Source organism: Temnothorax longispinosus, chromosome 5, assembly GCF_030848805.1.
Source record: "Temnothorax longispinosus isolate EJ_2023e chromosome 5, Tlon_JGU_v1, whole genome shotgun sequence".
Taxonomy (NCBI): domain Eukaryota; kingdom Metazoa; phylum Arthropoda; class Insecta; order Hymenoptera; family Formicidae; genus Temnothorax; species Temnothorax longispinosus.
Window position 1 is genome coordinate 22265746 of NC_092362.1, and position 17304 is coordinate 22283049.

General features: G+C 39.1%; 1 protein-coding gene across 12 annotated transcripts in view; it reads left to right on the plus strand.

The window, feature by feature from the left end:
* The window catches only part of By (focal adhesion protein tensin), a 172147-nt gene that overhangs the window by 112732 nt on the left and 42111 nt on the right, over window positions 1–17304 (plus strand). For 9 of the 12 annotated variants that reach the window (XM_071779724.1, XM_071779726.1, XM_071779730.1 and 6 more), the window contains one exon: window positions 13844–13909. In XM_071779724.1, the coding sequence (XP_071635825.1) occupies window positions 13844–13909 (66 nt within the window). Of the gene's footprint in view, window positions 1–955; window positions 1487–12743; window positions 12954–13525; window positions 13580–13843; window positions 13910–17304 lie in introns of those variants that run through there. The other 3 variants (XM_071779733.1, XM_071779727.1, XM_071779732.1) reach the window with 3 other exon arrangements.

Sequence of the window (17304 nt, forward strand, 5' to 3'; positions counted from 1 at the left end):
CGAGGGAATAATAATTTAAAGCCGCCGCCTATAATCGTAAAATAAATCCGTTACGCGTCGCAGCTTGGCCGGAATAAGATTGATCGGTCCTCCGATGCGCCATTGTTGAATGTAATGAAATTTAATTTAATCCACACCGCTATGAATGGCTTGTGACGAAACAGAGAGTTGATGCCGCGAATCTTAACGAGAATGTGCCGAGATTGGCTAAGATAACAAATTAATTAGGTTTTTATTTCCTTTCCATCATAAATTTTGCGTTAAATTATTCACTCCCTAAAAAAGGAAAAAAAGAATGCCGTTCCCATAATTATTTTCCCTAATTTTAAAATCTGAACCAATGTAATGTTAACTACAATACTTATTCTTTTAAAAACTCGTGATATTTCTTTTAACTGTATATTAAAAGGAAATTAAAATTAGACATTTCACGCGAATATCGTAAATTATAGAGCATTTTCTAATTTCTTTTTACAAACATGAAATTTTAAAACGTTATTCAGATTTACAGAAAATTGTCATTAATGGCCATTTCGATTGGTGAGAAATTTATTATTTTTACGCGCTCCCCGAAATGACATAAAATAGCACTTGAATTCGTTCCAGCGGGTTTTTATTTATATATTTATTTATTTAATCTCGATGCCAGAGAGATATCCCCAAAATTTCTCCATGGTTTCGTGATCCAAATACCTGATGTGCAAAACGCATTGTTTGAAAAACACGAGCTGTCAAAGCATTGACGGTGATAACTGAAAAAAGCCGGGAACTGTCAGATGAGGAGGATGTTGATGGGACACGCGGAGGAAGGCAACGACGAGGGAAGGACACGGCACACAGCGCGCGCGAACCAGCCCGGGGCATCACGCATGCGTGTTTCTTACGTCTAAGCGCTATCGCTATCCATGCGTGCTCCGAAACGCGCGAGCTCACCATTCGTGCTCGGTCGGCTTTTGCCATCGAACGTGCCACGTCCTTCCGAGCCGTCTCGCCACCGGCCACTGGACAAAATCCTCTCAAATTCCTCTCTCGCAGACTGTTTCAAGTCCTTGCATTCATGTGTGCTGAATTAAAATAATAATTTATTAGTGACAATTGCATGCGAACCGTTTCGCCTTGATCAATCGACGAGTTGATCAAGTCCGCGATGCGATTAAAAGGGTAAAATAAGGGAAAATTGTCGGTGGCGACGTCGCGAAGTGACATCCGATCGGCGGTCGCGGGATGCCGGCACGGCGCGCACGGGGAACTTCCGGGGTATCTGGTGAACTGTCGATGGGTCGCCGGTGAAAAAGTGCGCGGTGGATCGGTCAGATGTGACGTTAAGCGACGACAGGGTCATTGCGCTTATTGTTAGTGCGGAGAGATAGTCGGAGGCCGATATAGTTGTCTTTTTTTCGGAGGGACTGACAGCCAGCCGACAAACATGCTGTCGACGGTCCAGTGTCATGGCAATGTACATCGGAATTATCACGTCGTTTACACGGTGAGTCTTCGAAGCCAATGGATCGAGATCGTCGCTTACTCTTCGACGTCAAACAATTTATCTTAAACGCCAATAATTTTTGCATGAAAGCGAGATTTGATTTTGTAATAATATCGCAACACGAGATAATCGAGAGTTAATTTAAAAACAGCACAATTCTATGGGTTATATAAAAACTCATGTGAGTATGTGTGAAAAAAGATAGCGTACTGTATAATTTAATGTTAAAAATAATACAATGATACGATAAAAGTTATATTTCTGTTTGAGAGAAATCTTACCTGATTAAATCAATATTTTATTTTTGTATAATAATAAAATAATAATATATTTCTTAGACTATCAAACGAGATTACTTGAAAAATTTTCCAATATACTTTATATACGGATATAGATACAACAAGTTAATAGTTCAGTCATTTAAGGCAGTAAATATGCTTTTTATATTCAGATAGTTTGAAGAAATAAAAAAATATAGTAGTTGTGAAAGTATTATGCCATAAAAATGGATGAGCGAATAAAGAATGGGGTAATCCGTAATCGAGTAGAATATTCGAGGAAGTAATGTAACGACGATGATGTAAGGCAATGGCGACGGTGTGCTACGTTATTCCGAGAAGTTCCTACATCGTATAACACTGCATTTGAAATAAGAATCGTTTCGATGAAAATTCATGACACACTGCTGACTACAGGAAGAATCGCGAAATATTAAGAATGCTATAAATCGCCGCACACAAATCTTTTTACGAACATCGCTATATGGTCGATAAAAACTTTTTGCTCTTTTTTGTAGAGTTATTTGTTTTTATTGAGTTACTTGTTTTTCTTCTCGCAAAAATTCTCACAAAAATTCAGGATATAATTTACGAGCAAAAATATGTAAATTTTTCTTTAATAATTCCTGACAGTTGTCGATATTACATTTCGATGCAGTATTTGAATTATTACTTGCATATATGGAAAGTCGCAACAATATAGGTAACGCTATGCAATGCGTCCCACTCTTCCCGTATCGGATGTTTATGACAGGCCTTTATCGAAATTGAAGTCGATTTTTCCTTGACGGAAATTAGATGAAAAGTCTGATAATGATATGAAATGTCTAACATTAAACATTAAAAATATATATCTTGCGAATGTAATTTGAAATGACAAATGTATGAATAAAAAAATAGTTTTTAATTCAATTTAGATTAATTTTTAGTAAACTTTGGTCTAACAAATTCGATTCAAAGACAGATTCAAGACCGAAGACAATGACAATTTTCCGATTGTCGAATGGCAATCTTTTATTACGAGAAACTCCTTTATATCTGTTGAAAGACTTTAGTACGATGCAGTTGAGTTGAGGGCATCTTGTGTAAGAAACAATTTAATTTTGGAGTACGTGAGAACATAAAATTTCTTCTCTATCGCTGTAAGCCATAAAAGGTTTGCTGATATCACAAAGGAGCGGTCATAATGCAACGTTCAACGGTAATCTTTAACAGGCTGGATCAATTCTCGTCAATTCCTTCTGAAATCCCGTTTATATTGGTTCGGGCCACGGATAAGTATCGAATACATATCGCGACCTCACGGCGCCTTGCGTCACTCATCTATTCTCGTTCGACTTTATCGCCCGGCGCAAAGAACGCGTTCACCCTGGCGTCATGCGGAATTTTAAGATGGCAATTCCATAGACTCGCGGAAAATACGTGGAATCTACCGTTATGTTACTCGAATATCGGAAAGACTCAATCCAATCCGAATAGCACGTCTGTCTCCTCTTGCTATAATTCTAAAGGACAATTGCTTTATTTTTGTTGTCGCGTTGATTAAGAAAGACCGTAAAAGCATCGAATGTTAATTTTATTATTTGGTGAAGATATATTTCTTTTCAACTGCAATCCATTACATTAACAAAATATCCATATCCATATATCACGAATAAATATATTACAAATATAAGGTACAGATTTGTTATAAATGGAGATTGATCGACTAAAGTTTGCTAAAGAATCACAGTTATTCATGCATTAGTGCAAAAAGTAAAACGGAAAGAAGAGCGAGCACGGACCCGATAGCGCTCGCGATTTAAATAATCTCTGCAGTTCTTTTTAAATCATCTGGCAAATTGCAAACTAAAATATTGCGATTCATCAGCCAGTATTCGCCGATAGCGTAAACATTTTCGACATTGATTTATGAAACTCGTATCACTGTATTCCTACCCAACAACAGATTTCTACCAATGCGTTGCGTCGGTCGATTCCTTCTTTGTTTTCCTTTGTATCGTCGTGTCATTGTCACGCGGGAATATACAAGGGACGAAATCAGGGTTATAGATTAAATGAATTGGCAGCCATCTGGCATATTGCCGAATCATCAGAAAGATAATGAAAAACGATAACATTATATAAAGAAATAAAGAATAATAAGAAAGAAATGAAAGAAAAGAGGTGAATTATTATCGAAGCAAGACGGTATAAGGATAACACAAATACAAGACTAATGAAAAATACATACATGGACCTATATATGTTTACTTTATTATACCTTTGGTTTTATATATTATATTTATATACTTCATGTTGACTCTTTAATTTGTTATCCTTAACGCTTCAATACGGATATGCTTCCCAATCGGCTTAACGAATCGCCGTTGATCTAGAACAGCTTGACGGAAACGTTCAGGCTCGCAAGGTGCGTCAAATGATTTAAGTTTCCGCCTAACACGTGAAACAACATAGACGAACGCTTGGAAAGTGTCGGGAAAAGTTCATAGGGACCCAGGGCGGATTCGCGGCGGGCAGGGTATGCAAAGTCGTTAAAGTGTGTGTTGCTCGGAATTCTTCGGGATGCTCTTTGACCTATTTGATCCGCCATGGGAAACGTACGTGTAGTTTGTAACGTAATACGTAGCTATTAACAATTCTATTTCGGACCCGTTATGGGAAGCATACGTGTGACCTGTAATGTAATATGTACCAATGTAATTCCAACTGTTAACAATTCCACTTTAGTCCTTAATTAACAATTAATCCGCTTCTACGCGTGACTCGAATTTTATTTCGATGTATTTTATGATGCATGAGTGTGTTTCGTCTGGGAAACGTTAATATACTCTTCAGACTCGGCAATCTGTCAGCTTTCAATTTTTTCAATATGAATTACTTCCGTGTATTTTCAGAGTAGGATTTAATATGACGTTACATATAATTAATTATATTATACCATGTAAGATGTATGAGAACTCGCATTCTCTTCCATGAGCAGAGCTGTCAACGATATTGCATCGATCGATCGAGCAATTGCAAAAGAACGAGAGCGCCGGCGACGGACGAAGACAGGGACATGTCAAGTATACTGAACTGGTTTCTCGACGATGCACTTTGATTCGTCTGTTATGCACAGTAATTGGCTGTGACATTAGGCCCTTTACACGCCTCGCCGAACAAATGGAGGCAAATCGCGGGCGACGTTCTTGTACGGAGTTCCCTCTCGTGTCGAGGCATCAATTAGTGACTCGACGACAAGTTTCTCGTTCACAAATAAACGTCTCTTCTCGGATGCGAAAACTCTGTTCCGTATGATTCTCAATGAAATAATCAGATATCCATGGCTTTCTGTGACTGTTATATTTGATCGTATAACGCGATAAAAATATAAAAATTTAGATTTCTTTTCGATATTTTGAACTACCAGACTGAACCAGGGATAGGCTTCCACCACAGAATATTAATATCGCGTTACTTCTATATTTCTATATTTATATATTTTAATTTAATAGTAATAAAAAAAGTTTAACAACGTTGACGAGTGTACAAACTACTTTGATGATAATCCTAAAAATAATATAAGATTTAATGAAGATTGGAGAAAATATTAGTAGAATTTCATATTACCGAGAATAATATTTGCAGTCATAAAAGTCCAACGTCGCGAAGTCGTTTGTAAGTCTTCGTTATCGAACGTGAAAACCTTTGCTGGTAGTGCCAACGACCCGCTTTCTGGGCGGTCAGTAAATTCCGTGAAAGAGCATGTGTCGTTAACACGGATCTTCTGGCCACACGCGAACGAAATACGCGAATGCATCTCGTAAACGGCACGTGATTCAATTCTGCTATCGTTGCATTCATCTACGGAGCGTTCCTTGTACGCTACAAGGGTTTTGATATTGCGAGCGACCAGAGTCCAGATCTTCACAGGAAGATCTGGAAACTTTTGTGACTTGCTTTATCTAATCAAAATTGAGCTTTTGTTTATTACGAAAACATTTGCGAATTAAAGTTAAAAAATTTTGGTTTAAAACTTTTCTTATGTATGAATTCTTTAAAACTTAAAAATGTAGCGCATATTATTTCTCATTTTCTTTAAGTCGAATTTCTATTATATGATGATAAACTTGCTAAAAATTTGTAAAAGGTTCTTACACGTTTTTTCGTGAAAGGATTCCGTTTAGAACGATTCGATTCGTCCGCTTTTAATTTTAATCAGAACTTGGGGAAACACTCGATAACGCGCGTGGTCATACATTGAGAAGACGTAAGTAGTTGGAAACCGTGTTCGTGTTCGTCCTTTTTCCTGCGGCCACACGCGACGGGGGCGATTTACCGCTTCGAAAGTAGGGGGTTTTCAATAGCTGGCGCGAATCCAAAACCCGAATCGAGACTACGATCTGGAACGAGCGAACGATAGCATGCAATCGAGGCTACGAAATTTCCGGTGATCGCATTTCTGCCACGTACTACGGCGGGGATGAACTCGTGGGAGAAAAGAGAGAGAGAAAAAAGAACTGTAACTACGACGGTCACATTAGGTTTCATTTATTCACGCTCACGGAAAAGAGATAAATTGTCCTTTGTAAAACGACTAAAAGGAGGAAATAATTACTTTTCTATTTAATTATTCCTGTCAATGTAATGTACTGAATTAAGCAGATCGTTGAGAGTTCGTATTAAGAATAATTTAACGTGCACTCATTATCACGAATTGGCTTACAGAATCAGATCAAGATAAGTATATTCCCAAGATGTATACATATTTTTAAATTAAAATAAGTTCGGTCTTGTTGGGAAACGTTTATCTTCACCGATGGGCGAGGATTTATCTCTGTTATCGCTAACGATTTTATTATGCCTAGAAAACAAATGGAGACGAAGCGGTTTGAAATTAAGACACGCTATTAACAACCAGAAACATGAAAGGCTTGAACCGGCGCATTCGCATGGCCGGGTCGAAGGTCAACGATAAAACGGAACTAGAGATAAGCTACGGCTCCTTTCGACGGCGCTCTTTACGATCGCTATCGTCCTCTTCTTTACGCCGTATTTACGACGAGGCCGTGTCATTGAAAAACCATCGAAGTCACGAAGAAATTACGGATGGCGTAAGGAAGAAGGAAGAGAACTCGTAAGAAGAAGAGAGGAGAACGGATAATAAAATGATAGCCGTCGGGCGTTCCGTGTCGGCGTGTCGCGTGCGTACATATTTATATCGATGATTGTAAAAGGGCGTCACTTCCTGTGAGATCACTCGCGGATCTTACGGCGGAAAGATGGAAGAGGAATGCATATTTCCCAGAGAATACCGCGACGACGGATAAAAACCTGACTTGACGTAATCGTCAGCCATTAAGCGAGCACCGTGCAACATGCACAATACGTGTGCATGCGTGCGTATGTATGCTCGTGTCCATGTCTCGTCACGTCACGTTTTGCCACGAGGCTTTCGTCACTGGAGTTGACACTAACGTTGCAAAAGTTGTCTTTTCTCGGTATTAGGTGGCTCCGATATCGATGAACTAAAAACAGATCTTACGAAACGCTCCGTAATCTAATCTGAAAGGTTTTGCAAAAATATTATCGAAGAAATTGAGGAACTAAAGTCATTTTACGTGATAGCGTAATTTATACCTCGAATGATGACCTCGACTTTCCGACCGTTCTGATTTTTAAGCACTTTGGCAGAAGTAGTATATAAGTATCATTTTCAACGGATCAGGCGCGGAATATTCCATTTATATTAAAATGCAGCGTTGTATCCCAGGTTCGAGATGGTATTTTCGAAGATGGCTTATTTGCAATAAAAATCTAATATGACTTTAGCTATTATCTTGTAACTTCTGGATTACTTTTGGACTACCTAGCTGAGTAACTAAGCCTCGAATTAAAGTTTTCTGAAAGTACACGAAAAGTTAAAGAACACATTTAATTTGGAACATTAAAGAGTTAACGATAAACTACGTTCTATTTAGTAAACTTGTCGATCGTTGAACTTTTTAGCATTATGTACTTTTAAGCGACAGTACTTACTATGCTAGTTATTACACTTGTGAGTAATCACGCACATATACACACATCCGAGATCATTTGCATAGAAACACGGTGTAATACTTACTGATTGGAATTTACATTCCACACTTCCAATCGGCATCTTGCTACACATCCGCTAACGTAATACGGCGTGACTACGAGCAACCATTGTCATTCCCGCTCTTTCCTCATTCCAGCGTCACGATCTATTCGCTGTGCAAGAGCTACCCGGAATCTGGGCCCTGCGCAGCTGCGCTCCAATTGATCCCCAATGCGATTCTCGATCGTGACGCTCGATAAACCATAAGTCAATTAAGTATGGATTAGCCAATCGGATACTATGATATCCGATTGTCGATACCCCTCGCGCGACTCGTTTTTCAACGAGCGTTACACCGATCTTCATATTCCAAATTAAATGCGGCGTATACTCGGTTAAGTCATATTTATTATCGACGCCATTAAGAATAATTATCTCTTTTTTTCCGTTGGGATTGAACTGTTGCCGATTTCCATGACGATATTCCGCATAGCATTGGTGCAAAGGTCCCGCTTTATCATACGCCGTCCAGTATTATTAGCTTCTTCTTGTCCATTTTATTTTAGTTTTGGATCAAACTGCCGTTATGAGTCTTAACTACCAAGCGACCGAGATTACTAATGCATCGGATTTAGTGCATGCATGAGTGCAGCAAATATTTAGACTGATGTTTTACGGAGTATATACAAGAGAAAAGTTTCTTGTGAAACATCGTAACCATCAATTAATTCTGAAATTGTATGAAATGAAATCAGTATTACGTATTAAAAAGTGATTCTATTGCAAGTCAAATATATTTTTAAAATTAATTTAAAGCGTATAAATGAAATATGCACGATATATTATTAATATTGCAGAGAGAGAAGGGAGGAGGGAGTAGAATCTATATTTACTTCTTATTATGAATCTGTATATAGTTGGCACATTCTACGAATTTCAAAAATCTACTATAACTAAAAGAAAAGTGCTATTAGAACTCTTAGTATTTTCAAATTTGTAAAATATCGTGTCAACTTCATTCTTTTTACTTAATTTATTAACCTTTGTAAATTTTACAACAAATTACGCCAATAAATTTGACGAGAAATTCCTTTGGATTACCATGAAAAATGATAAAAGATTAATCCCATCGTAATTCTATTTAATAAATTGGACCCATCGCGCGTGGTTAAACGTCGATTTTTCTATTCGACAGTAAAACGCATCCCCAATTACGTATTTCCAATCAAATGCATTGCGCGCATTAATTAGCGATTTAGTTGGTGGAAACATATTTTACGCGATTAAACCAATTAAAGTTTGATGGTCCCGCGCTTATTACCATTCTATAATAATCACCTATGTAACATTGCTTGTATAATGTGTTGGATTGCGATGTTAAATCGTTTTAATCTGTAAACTGCAATATTTCAGAAGCGTCTACCAGCATGCCGCAATTTTGCGTGTGGCATTCTGCTGTCGGCGAAATCTAAAAATACTACGATTTATATCACATTTCCATAATTCACTATTCACGAATGTAAATTTAAGAGAGGCCCCTCTCCGCCTTTTTTATAGTCGGAGCAAAACGTTATTCGCATTTTTACGCGGTAGATTTAGTAATCGCACAGTTTTCGCAATCCAGACAGAATTTGGACTCTCAGACAGAGGAGAGCGGCGATATATTCCACCTTCGATATCCCGCCAAGGACATCCTTGTGTTTATCCAGTTACCTAGTCCTGGTAGAACTTGTTTCACCTACGAAGTCTTATAGGTCCTCTTTATGCGATTTATCTTGCCGTAAAATGTCGCCGGTATTTCTTTCGTCTGGAAATTAACATCAAGTGTTACATCAAGACGGACGAATTGCCACAAAAGCCTTTAAATGTTCTTCTCAGAAAGCCGTGACGAAACGCAGGTATGCTTATATTAAAACAACATTACATATGACTTGCTGCTTTTCCATGCAAATTATCGTAAAGCAAAATTTTACATTCAACGTCTTAATCTAGTATGACATAAAATTGTCTTATTATTAAATTTCTTTTTTTTTATACAATAAAAATAATAGAAATACATGGTTCGTTATGTCTAAACAATTCTCACAATACATGTTAAAATTTAGATGATAATGAACGAGTAATCAGTAATAAATTGTTCCTAAAAAATCAATATCTTTATGTTTCTCTTAAACGTGAGAGATTTTCCTTAAAAACACATCTACACGTTATTACAATTTTAACGTAAAAGCTTGACCCAATTACATCGAAAGGGTGCGGTATGTCAAGTACGCGAAGTCATTTCGCACGTGTCACGACACGCTCTCCGCCAGAGCTATTTTATCATCCGAAATGAAAATCTTGTTAGAAACACATTAAAAAAATATCCAACGTTGCGACGCGAATCCCCCATTTTCGACGATCTCCCTGCCGGGCTACAAATTAGTAAGTTCAAGCGCGCGTCCGTTACGCGCTCGAAATGTAGATGTATGTACAAAGTAAATGGCATCGGATAAAATAGCGTGTATATCACCGGGTAGCCTAATTGTATATGGGAGTGGCACATTCGACCCACTCGGCTGTGCTTTTCCTTATCGGCGATGCGACCGCGCGGAAACGCACGCGGCAACCTAAAGTAATCGGCAACTTAGCGTATCGGTAACATCATATGGAAGCAGGTAAAACCTCGCAAATAGATTGAAATACCTATATTCAGGTTCCATTCTCGTTTCATTAAGCGAGGAACAAAATTTCTCGGGAAAAGCCATTAAGGAAAGATCGATTTCTAATTGGACGATAAAAATTCTCCAAGTTTGCAAACAGCATTTGATACTCGCTCTGTAAAGAAATTTGCGCTGAGGCATTATTTTAATTGAGATGACACCGTCGATTATTTGTAGAACAAATTGCATAAACGAGATATTAATAAAATGACACAAAATATAGGTGTATCTCGCAAACACGCGGACTATGTTACATATAGCGACGGATTACGTCAACGTTCCGGCGAGGGATAATTTGGACGTTAAGATAAATTTCATAAGCCCCGCGTCATCAAAGTCCCATTCACCGGGAGACCGATCTGCGGGATGCCGCGCGACGCCCGGCTGCTATGTTGAATAGGTCTACCCTATTTCGAGGGACCGAGTAAATTCCGCGCGAGGGGCAACGTGGCCTAATTATATTTCAAGGGAGTGGCGGCTCAGCGCCACTCTCGGAGGTGTCATCCCTATATACATACCGGCTTGCGCCGGAAGTTCGCACTTCGCTCGCGGAGAGGATCCGCGCGGCGCAGGATCGGGCCTGCGTGTAACGTCGGTCGCAACGCCGGCTACGGTCGCCATGGTTACACGTCAAGTTTTCTCACCCCCCTCCCCCCGTGCCCACCCCGCCATGGACCCATCCCGGCCTGCCGGGAGAGATGCAGGCTTTCAACCCTCTGTATATACCCGCAGCGCCGGGGCGGCTCCCGTGCGGCGCAGACGTTCGTTCCGGTTGTCCCAGGTCGCGATAAGTCCCGGAAACTATCCCAATCGTTTCCCAATCGTTTCAAGCGTGTCATCATAGTTTCCTCGTGTCGCGAGGATGTCGAGGAAAACGCGAGGTGAGCCGTAAAGGCGGTATCGAACTGTGAGAGGTGGCTCGCTGAGAGAGAGAAACGCTCGATGAGTCGAGCGTGACCACGAGAGGGTGCGTACCTTGAAACGCGAATGACCTTGAACGCACACCTGCAAGCCGAAGCCGCGGCAGGTGAATTGATTGGCGCCTGGTAGGGTGGGATCGCGCGAGCTGATCATGCGGCGTGGTTGCGTACGACGCATTGAAGGCTATCCGCTATACGTTACGACAAGTGTACTCGTTTGCGTGTCGAGCTGATAAGAGAGCTGAACTGTGAATTACCTATTAAAAGATTGAGTCGTTAAAACGTGCAACACATTGCACCGCTGCTAATATTGTAACGAAGCAAATGGCAGTGCAGTCAAAAAGTGCAAGTTAAAGCAATAGAGGTGAACAGAATTTATGTTCTACGTTGTTATAGATAAGAAGATATATAATATCAGATCTATATAATATTTAATATATATATATCTGTTATATCTATTATTGTTATGTGACACAAATCTATAATTAAAAGTTAGAAAAGCTCAGTAAAATAGAAATATAGAATAGTAAAAAGCCTATAATACACTACACATATGACATATACAGGTATATTCAGTACAAAATACAGAAGTGCTCAAATAGTATAGTAGTTAGAAAATACCTTCGATTTGATGCAATAAGAGTCAAATATTTTGATTTACGTGATCAAAAAAGGGCAAATCGCGTTACATTCATACGACATTTGACCCGGAAGCGGTTCGATGATCCGCGCCGTATCAGAGAAAATCGTTTGGCAAGCGTCACGGTTTTTCGCGGAAGACGGAGGGAAAAAGGAGGAAGAAGAAGAGGCGGTGCCCCCAGTACAGCGAAATGAGTATGGCGCGCCCCACGTTGATACACGTGGCTCGGGACATCTGGAATCCTATATTACTGAGGCAATTAAGATTAGAAATCACACGAGTGCGAAAGGCCTTCTGGGATAATGAACCAAACCGATCGCGTTGGGTCTTGTTGACATTTTTTTAACAAATATTAGCGATGTTAATGAGAGAACGATTTATGATTGAAGATTTTTCTGATTGAAGACATTATTGATATCGAGCAGCACCTGCTTGAGAAAATTGTCAGGAAATCACGCATACGATCATAAAAACAGAGGAAATTACAAAGAGCTGCGATAATGCTATACTCGAGAAGGAGGAATTCCTTATGATCGATGCAAAATATCATTTGCGTTATTATTACGGATCAGAACGTTTGACTGATCAAACGCCGACACCATTTGCTTAATGGACGATATATGGAAATTGCGTATTGCATGAAGGCAAACGGAGCACGATCTTGTGCACCGATGACGAGTTCGAACGGCAGCTCGTTATCGCGCGCTTGGCTGCGAGCGAATTGCTGCCGTTGCGGAGACACACGGCAGGATACGGCGAACAACAATTTTAGCGAAACCGAAACGCCACTGCGGGAGGAAACGGAGACGCTTCTGCATCGCATCGCCTTTACCGTCTGGCATACTGCTCTTCATATAGAGAGCGAGGTGCGTGCGAATCGTACGTGCATGCCCGCCCGACGTGTGTATCAATTAGCATGACATATAATCATTTACGGATTCTTCGGAGCTGACTTCTGCTTAGTAAAAATTTGACGGAACGTTAATCTGAATGAATATTATGGTATATTCGAAAATATTAGTAAAAATCCCGTAGCATTTTATCATATAAATATATCAATCCTTTAAATATCAAAAGCTTTTTTGAACGGCGCTGAAAATAAACACATTTAGGCGTAGCTTTTTATCTCTCGAGCAATCTTTCAATTATAATTTTTTTATGATAGAAGATTATGATTAAAAACGCTTTTTTTTCAAGCTCTACTTTATTTCTCCTCTTACATAACTGTGATGCAGCATCGCATGTGCATCGTAGCTCAACCATTCGATGTATGATATTAAATAGGTTTTGGCAGGTTCCAATCGATGCAACCGACTATGCAACCGTTTTTTTAGGAATATCGAACACAATACGCTACTGCGGCACCTGTCGTTGCATAATTTTTCTTGCAATAATGGAACCGACAATGGGAACAACTTACCGTATATCATTAATTTCGAAACAATGGACAATAATGTCACCTACTTCTCTTGGGACAACGCCCATGAAGAGAGTAATAGTATTTTCTACGCACCGAATAGAAAGTTAATAAGACGAAGCTATATATATTAACTGTTTTCTCGATCACAGAATACACTAAAATAATATTAGCGCGGCATTTTGATGTAACATTTTTTTTATAAATGTTTTGAGATTGAATAATAATGACGTTTTTATTATTTTAAATCTTAATTATATGAAGATTTAGCGCGTAATATATTCTCATACATTATTCAAATAAATGCGTTAATTAACCACTTTCCATTTTTGATTACAGCACAATGGCGGCTACGAATCACAACCGAAAAACGTTAATAACATCGCGAGAAGTAAGCAGCACCAAGTAAGTATTTGTATTTGCTTCTGACAATTATTTACTTATTATATTTATAAAACTTACAATTGTTACAATATATTCCACCCATCACACAAGTTACTTGATATCAGAAAAATTAATTAATTGTGGCAATACCGGAAATTACACTCATTGAAAATATATTACATAATTATATTATTCTACTAAGGATAGATGTATTAAAAATAGAAAATAGACTGTCGACAGAGATCTCCCCGCAAGTTAGACCAAAGGCTCTCTATCTTATCCGCGAGGTTTGCCGTCATCAATGAAAGCTCGCGGTTCATCGCTAACTCGCCTCTTTAAGTATTTAATAACGATACAAACGGCGATACACGCGCAAGCGACCGGTTCTCTACATGTCGAACGAATAAGTGCCTTTATTTATTCTGTAAGAGAGGGCACAGAGGCGAAGCTGCATTTGCATTCGAAATGTACGACTTTTGCCTTCACGGTTGGGACCGACCGCTTGTCCCGTCAGATAACATTTCGCTATACAAATTACACGAAATCATTCCCGACGACTTGTCGTCGTTCGTCCGGCTCGTCGAGTACTCGCTTTCAAAATGCAGAAGCTAGAGAGGACGTACACGTGTACGACCTTTCCAAAACGCTGAACTGTCGAAAGAATGCTTTCGCCGCACATTCAAATGGAAATTAATCTCTTTAAGTTATTCTTTTTTTACGCTATAGAGCCGACATAGTCAGCAACTCGTTACTCGCGTGTCGCGACATTAAAATAGAATTATCGCTGTGTGCCAGAGCGATGGAAGGTTCCCTGGTTCGACCGCACACTTTCGGTCCTCTCACATACGCGGAATGTGGAATTCTGTAAAAAAATTAACGCGATGCGAAATTTAATTGCTGGCAATTTAATCCGGGAAATCGCATTAAATCGCGGCTCGGTTAAAATCCATGATAGCTATAATTGCACGGATCAAAATGAGACACACGTTACACAAACCGCCACTTATAACGTCAGCGGAATAACTTTCTATTAGCGTGCAGCGGAGAGGGAATGCCTAATATCCTATCAGTAATCAGTACGTTAATTGCTCTCCTTCGCTCTTGCCGATATTTTCCAAGTTTATTTACTATCCGCAAATCGATTCTGTAAATCAATTCACGTGACATTTATCTGCCAACCGAGGTTTCTTTTAGATATCAGGAAAGTAATAGCGACATAATTTCTCATTTAATTTCCAACCCGTGCCTTTCGATCGATTTAGAATTCAGGATAAAAGGAATAGGTAACAAGATCGTTTTAGATATTCTTCGTTTCGCTGTCGGGCGGTACATTTTCTGCGCATAAATGACGGTGTCACTGAAAATTATGCGCTAAAATGGCAATAAGGTGACGCATTATACGGCTGGTCGGTATCGGCTACGATGTACCGTAGCGATAACCCGCACGTGTTGACGTCGGATGGGTAATATATTCGCGAAACCCCACACTTATTCGTGTACGGACCACCGCTATTACTGCAGAAATATATGCAGAAACAACGACGACAGCGATCGGTCGTTGCTATTTTCGCGCGTAATATGTATAGAAAGTTACAGACTTTTATTAAAACCTTGTGTATGATTACATGTTGTAAAATATTAAAATAAAATATTATTTTGCTTCTACGATAGAGTATTAACACAAGATATATTTTTATTAACAATGTGTGTGTACTGGATTCATATATAATTATATATTTTTAAAAATGTTATTAATATTATTACTAGTTATATTTTTAATAACGATTTAACATTTAACGCTTATGTTTAATGACGTCTTTTGAAAAGTAATCATCAAGGTTAAAATCACATGTATCTTAGCCATGTTAATTAATCGTACGGATTCGTTCCGGAAACTATATCATCCGCGATTACATCGCATAGTTATGGGCCGCGCAAAGAATAGTGAAGGTGAGGCGCGTTGGAAGCAGTGATAATTATGCGGAATAGCAATTAGCGTACAGTAAAAACTGTTGCGCAGCTGTTATCGCGTTTGTTCTTATTTCTCGCGACATTGAGGGTTTTCATCGGTCATTTTTGTTCGTATATTGCGTCGTATTTTTACCTGCTCTGCCTCAAAAAACTCGTGCCTAAAAATAAAAGCGCATATTAGTAATATTCTTCAAAAATAAAAAAAGTGCCGCTCAAAATTCAACAACATACGATTTAAATTACCAGATTTTTGTAAAATTGTTTTGCTTTAAATTAATTTCCTCTTCGATTATCAATTGCGACGGCAATTCGTTCGCAATGCTGCGATGTAGGAAAGCTAGGGGCTTCTGTCAAATGAATTCGATAATAAAACAAAATTATAAGAACAGAGAGGATAATCCAGCCGTAACGCCATTATCAGTCTTTACACATAATCGATGAATATTAAGCCCACTCATTTGAACGTTATACTTTCAATTAGAAATTAACCGCGAGCAATTAGGTAGATTAACGGTAATTGACATTAGTGGCGAGGCTCATTGCGTGCATCGAGCTTCTTGCTTCCATAACAGTATTTGGAATTAATGTGTTGGTAACGATATAACTCCAATCTATATCTCCATTGAACTTTATATTTCCATAGAGTCTTGTTCTTGAGTATTTGCACTCTTCAGTTTTCGATTTTCTATAGTTTTCATAAAGATCCTTAAGTTTAATCTTGTAACAAAATGAAACATTTAGACGTTTTTTATGAGAACGCTGAAGTAAAAAGTTAGAAATCAAGGATATTTGAGAATAAATATATCTTTATTTTGTATTTTTATCATATGCAAATGATTATAATTTTTGATATATTTAGTAAAATTTTCGTAATTTTTAAAAGCAAACTCCATTTCCGTGGTGATCCATTCTACTTTACTCTACTGCGACCGTTGAATATCAAAACATTGCTGAGTTTCTCAATTTTAATAATTCATCCATTATGAAACTTTAATTTCAAGCCAGCCAGCGACATTACCACTTGTTTTCGCCGACGCCTGACTGGCGGCAGGTAATATCCTCGTTTCGCGACTTCCACAGTTAGCCGGGGAAAACGGCCTCGCCCGATCCGACGATCGGGTGCGAGACACCGTAGACTTAAGGGTCTACACACGCGGGCGGTTTCCGCGTAGCCGACAGCTGCGGTAGGACCGCGACGTAATAGCAATTTCACACGTGAGGCTAACGGTCAAAGGGATTTATGAGCGGGTGGGTATATAGGCCCGACGCTGCACGCCCCGCGAGAGAAACGAACTCGCTGCGTTATGATCCCATAAAATCAAGTATTTTTAGAGGCGACCGCCTGACTCTTGTTCTCTCGCCTGGTTCGTTCTGCTTTCTTTTCCGCGACGCCCGTTCATTGTTCAAGCGGCCCTTTATATTTCTGAAACTCAGACGCGAGCCCA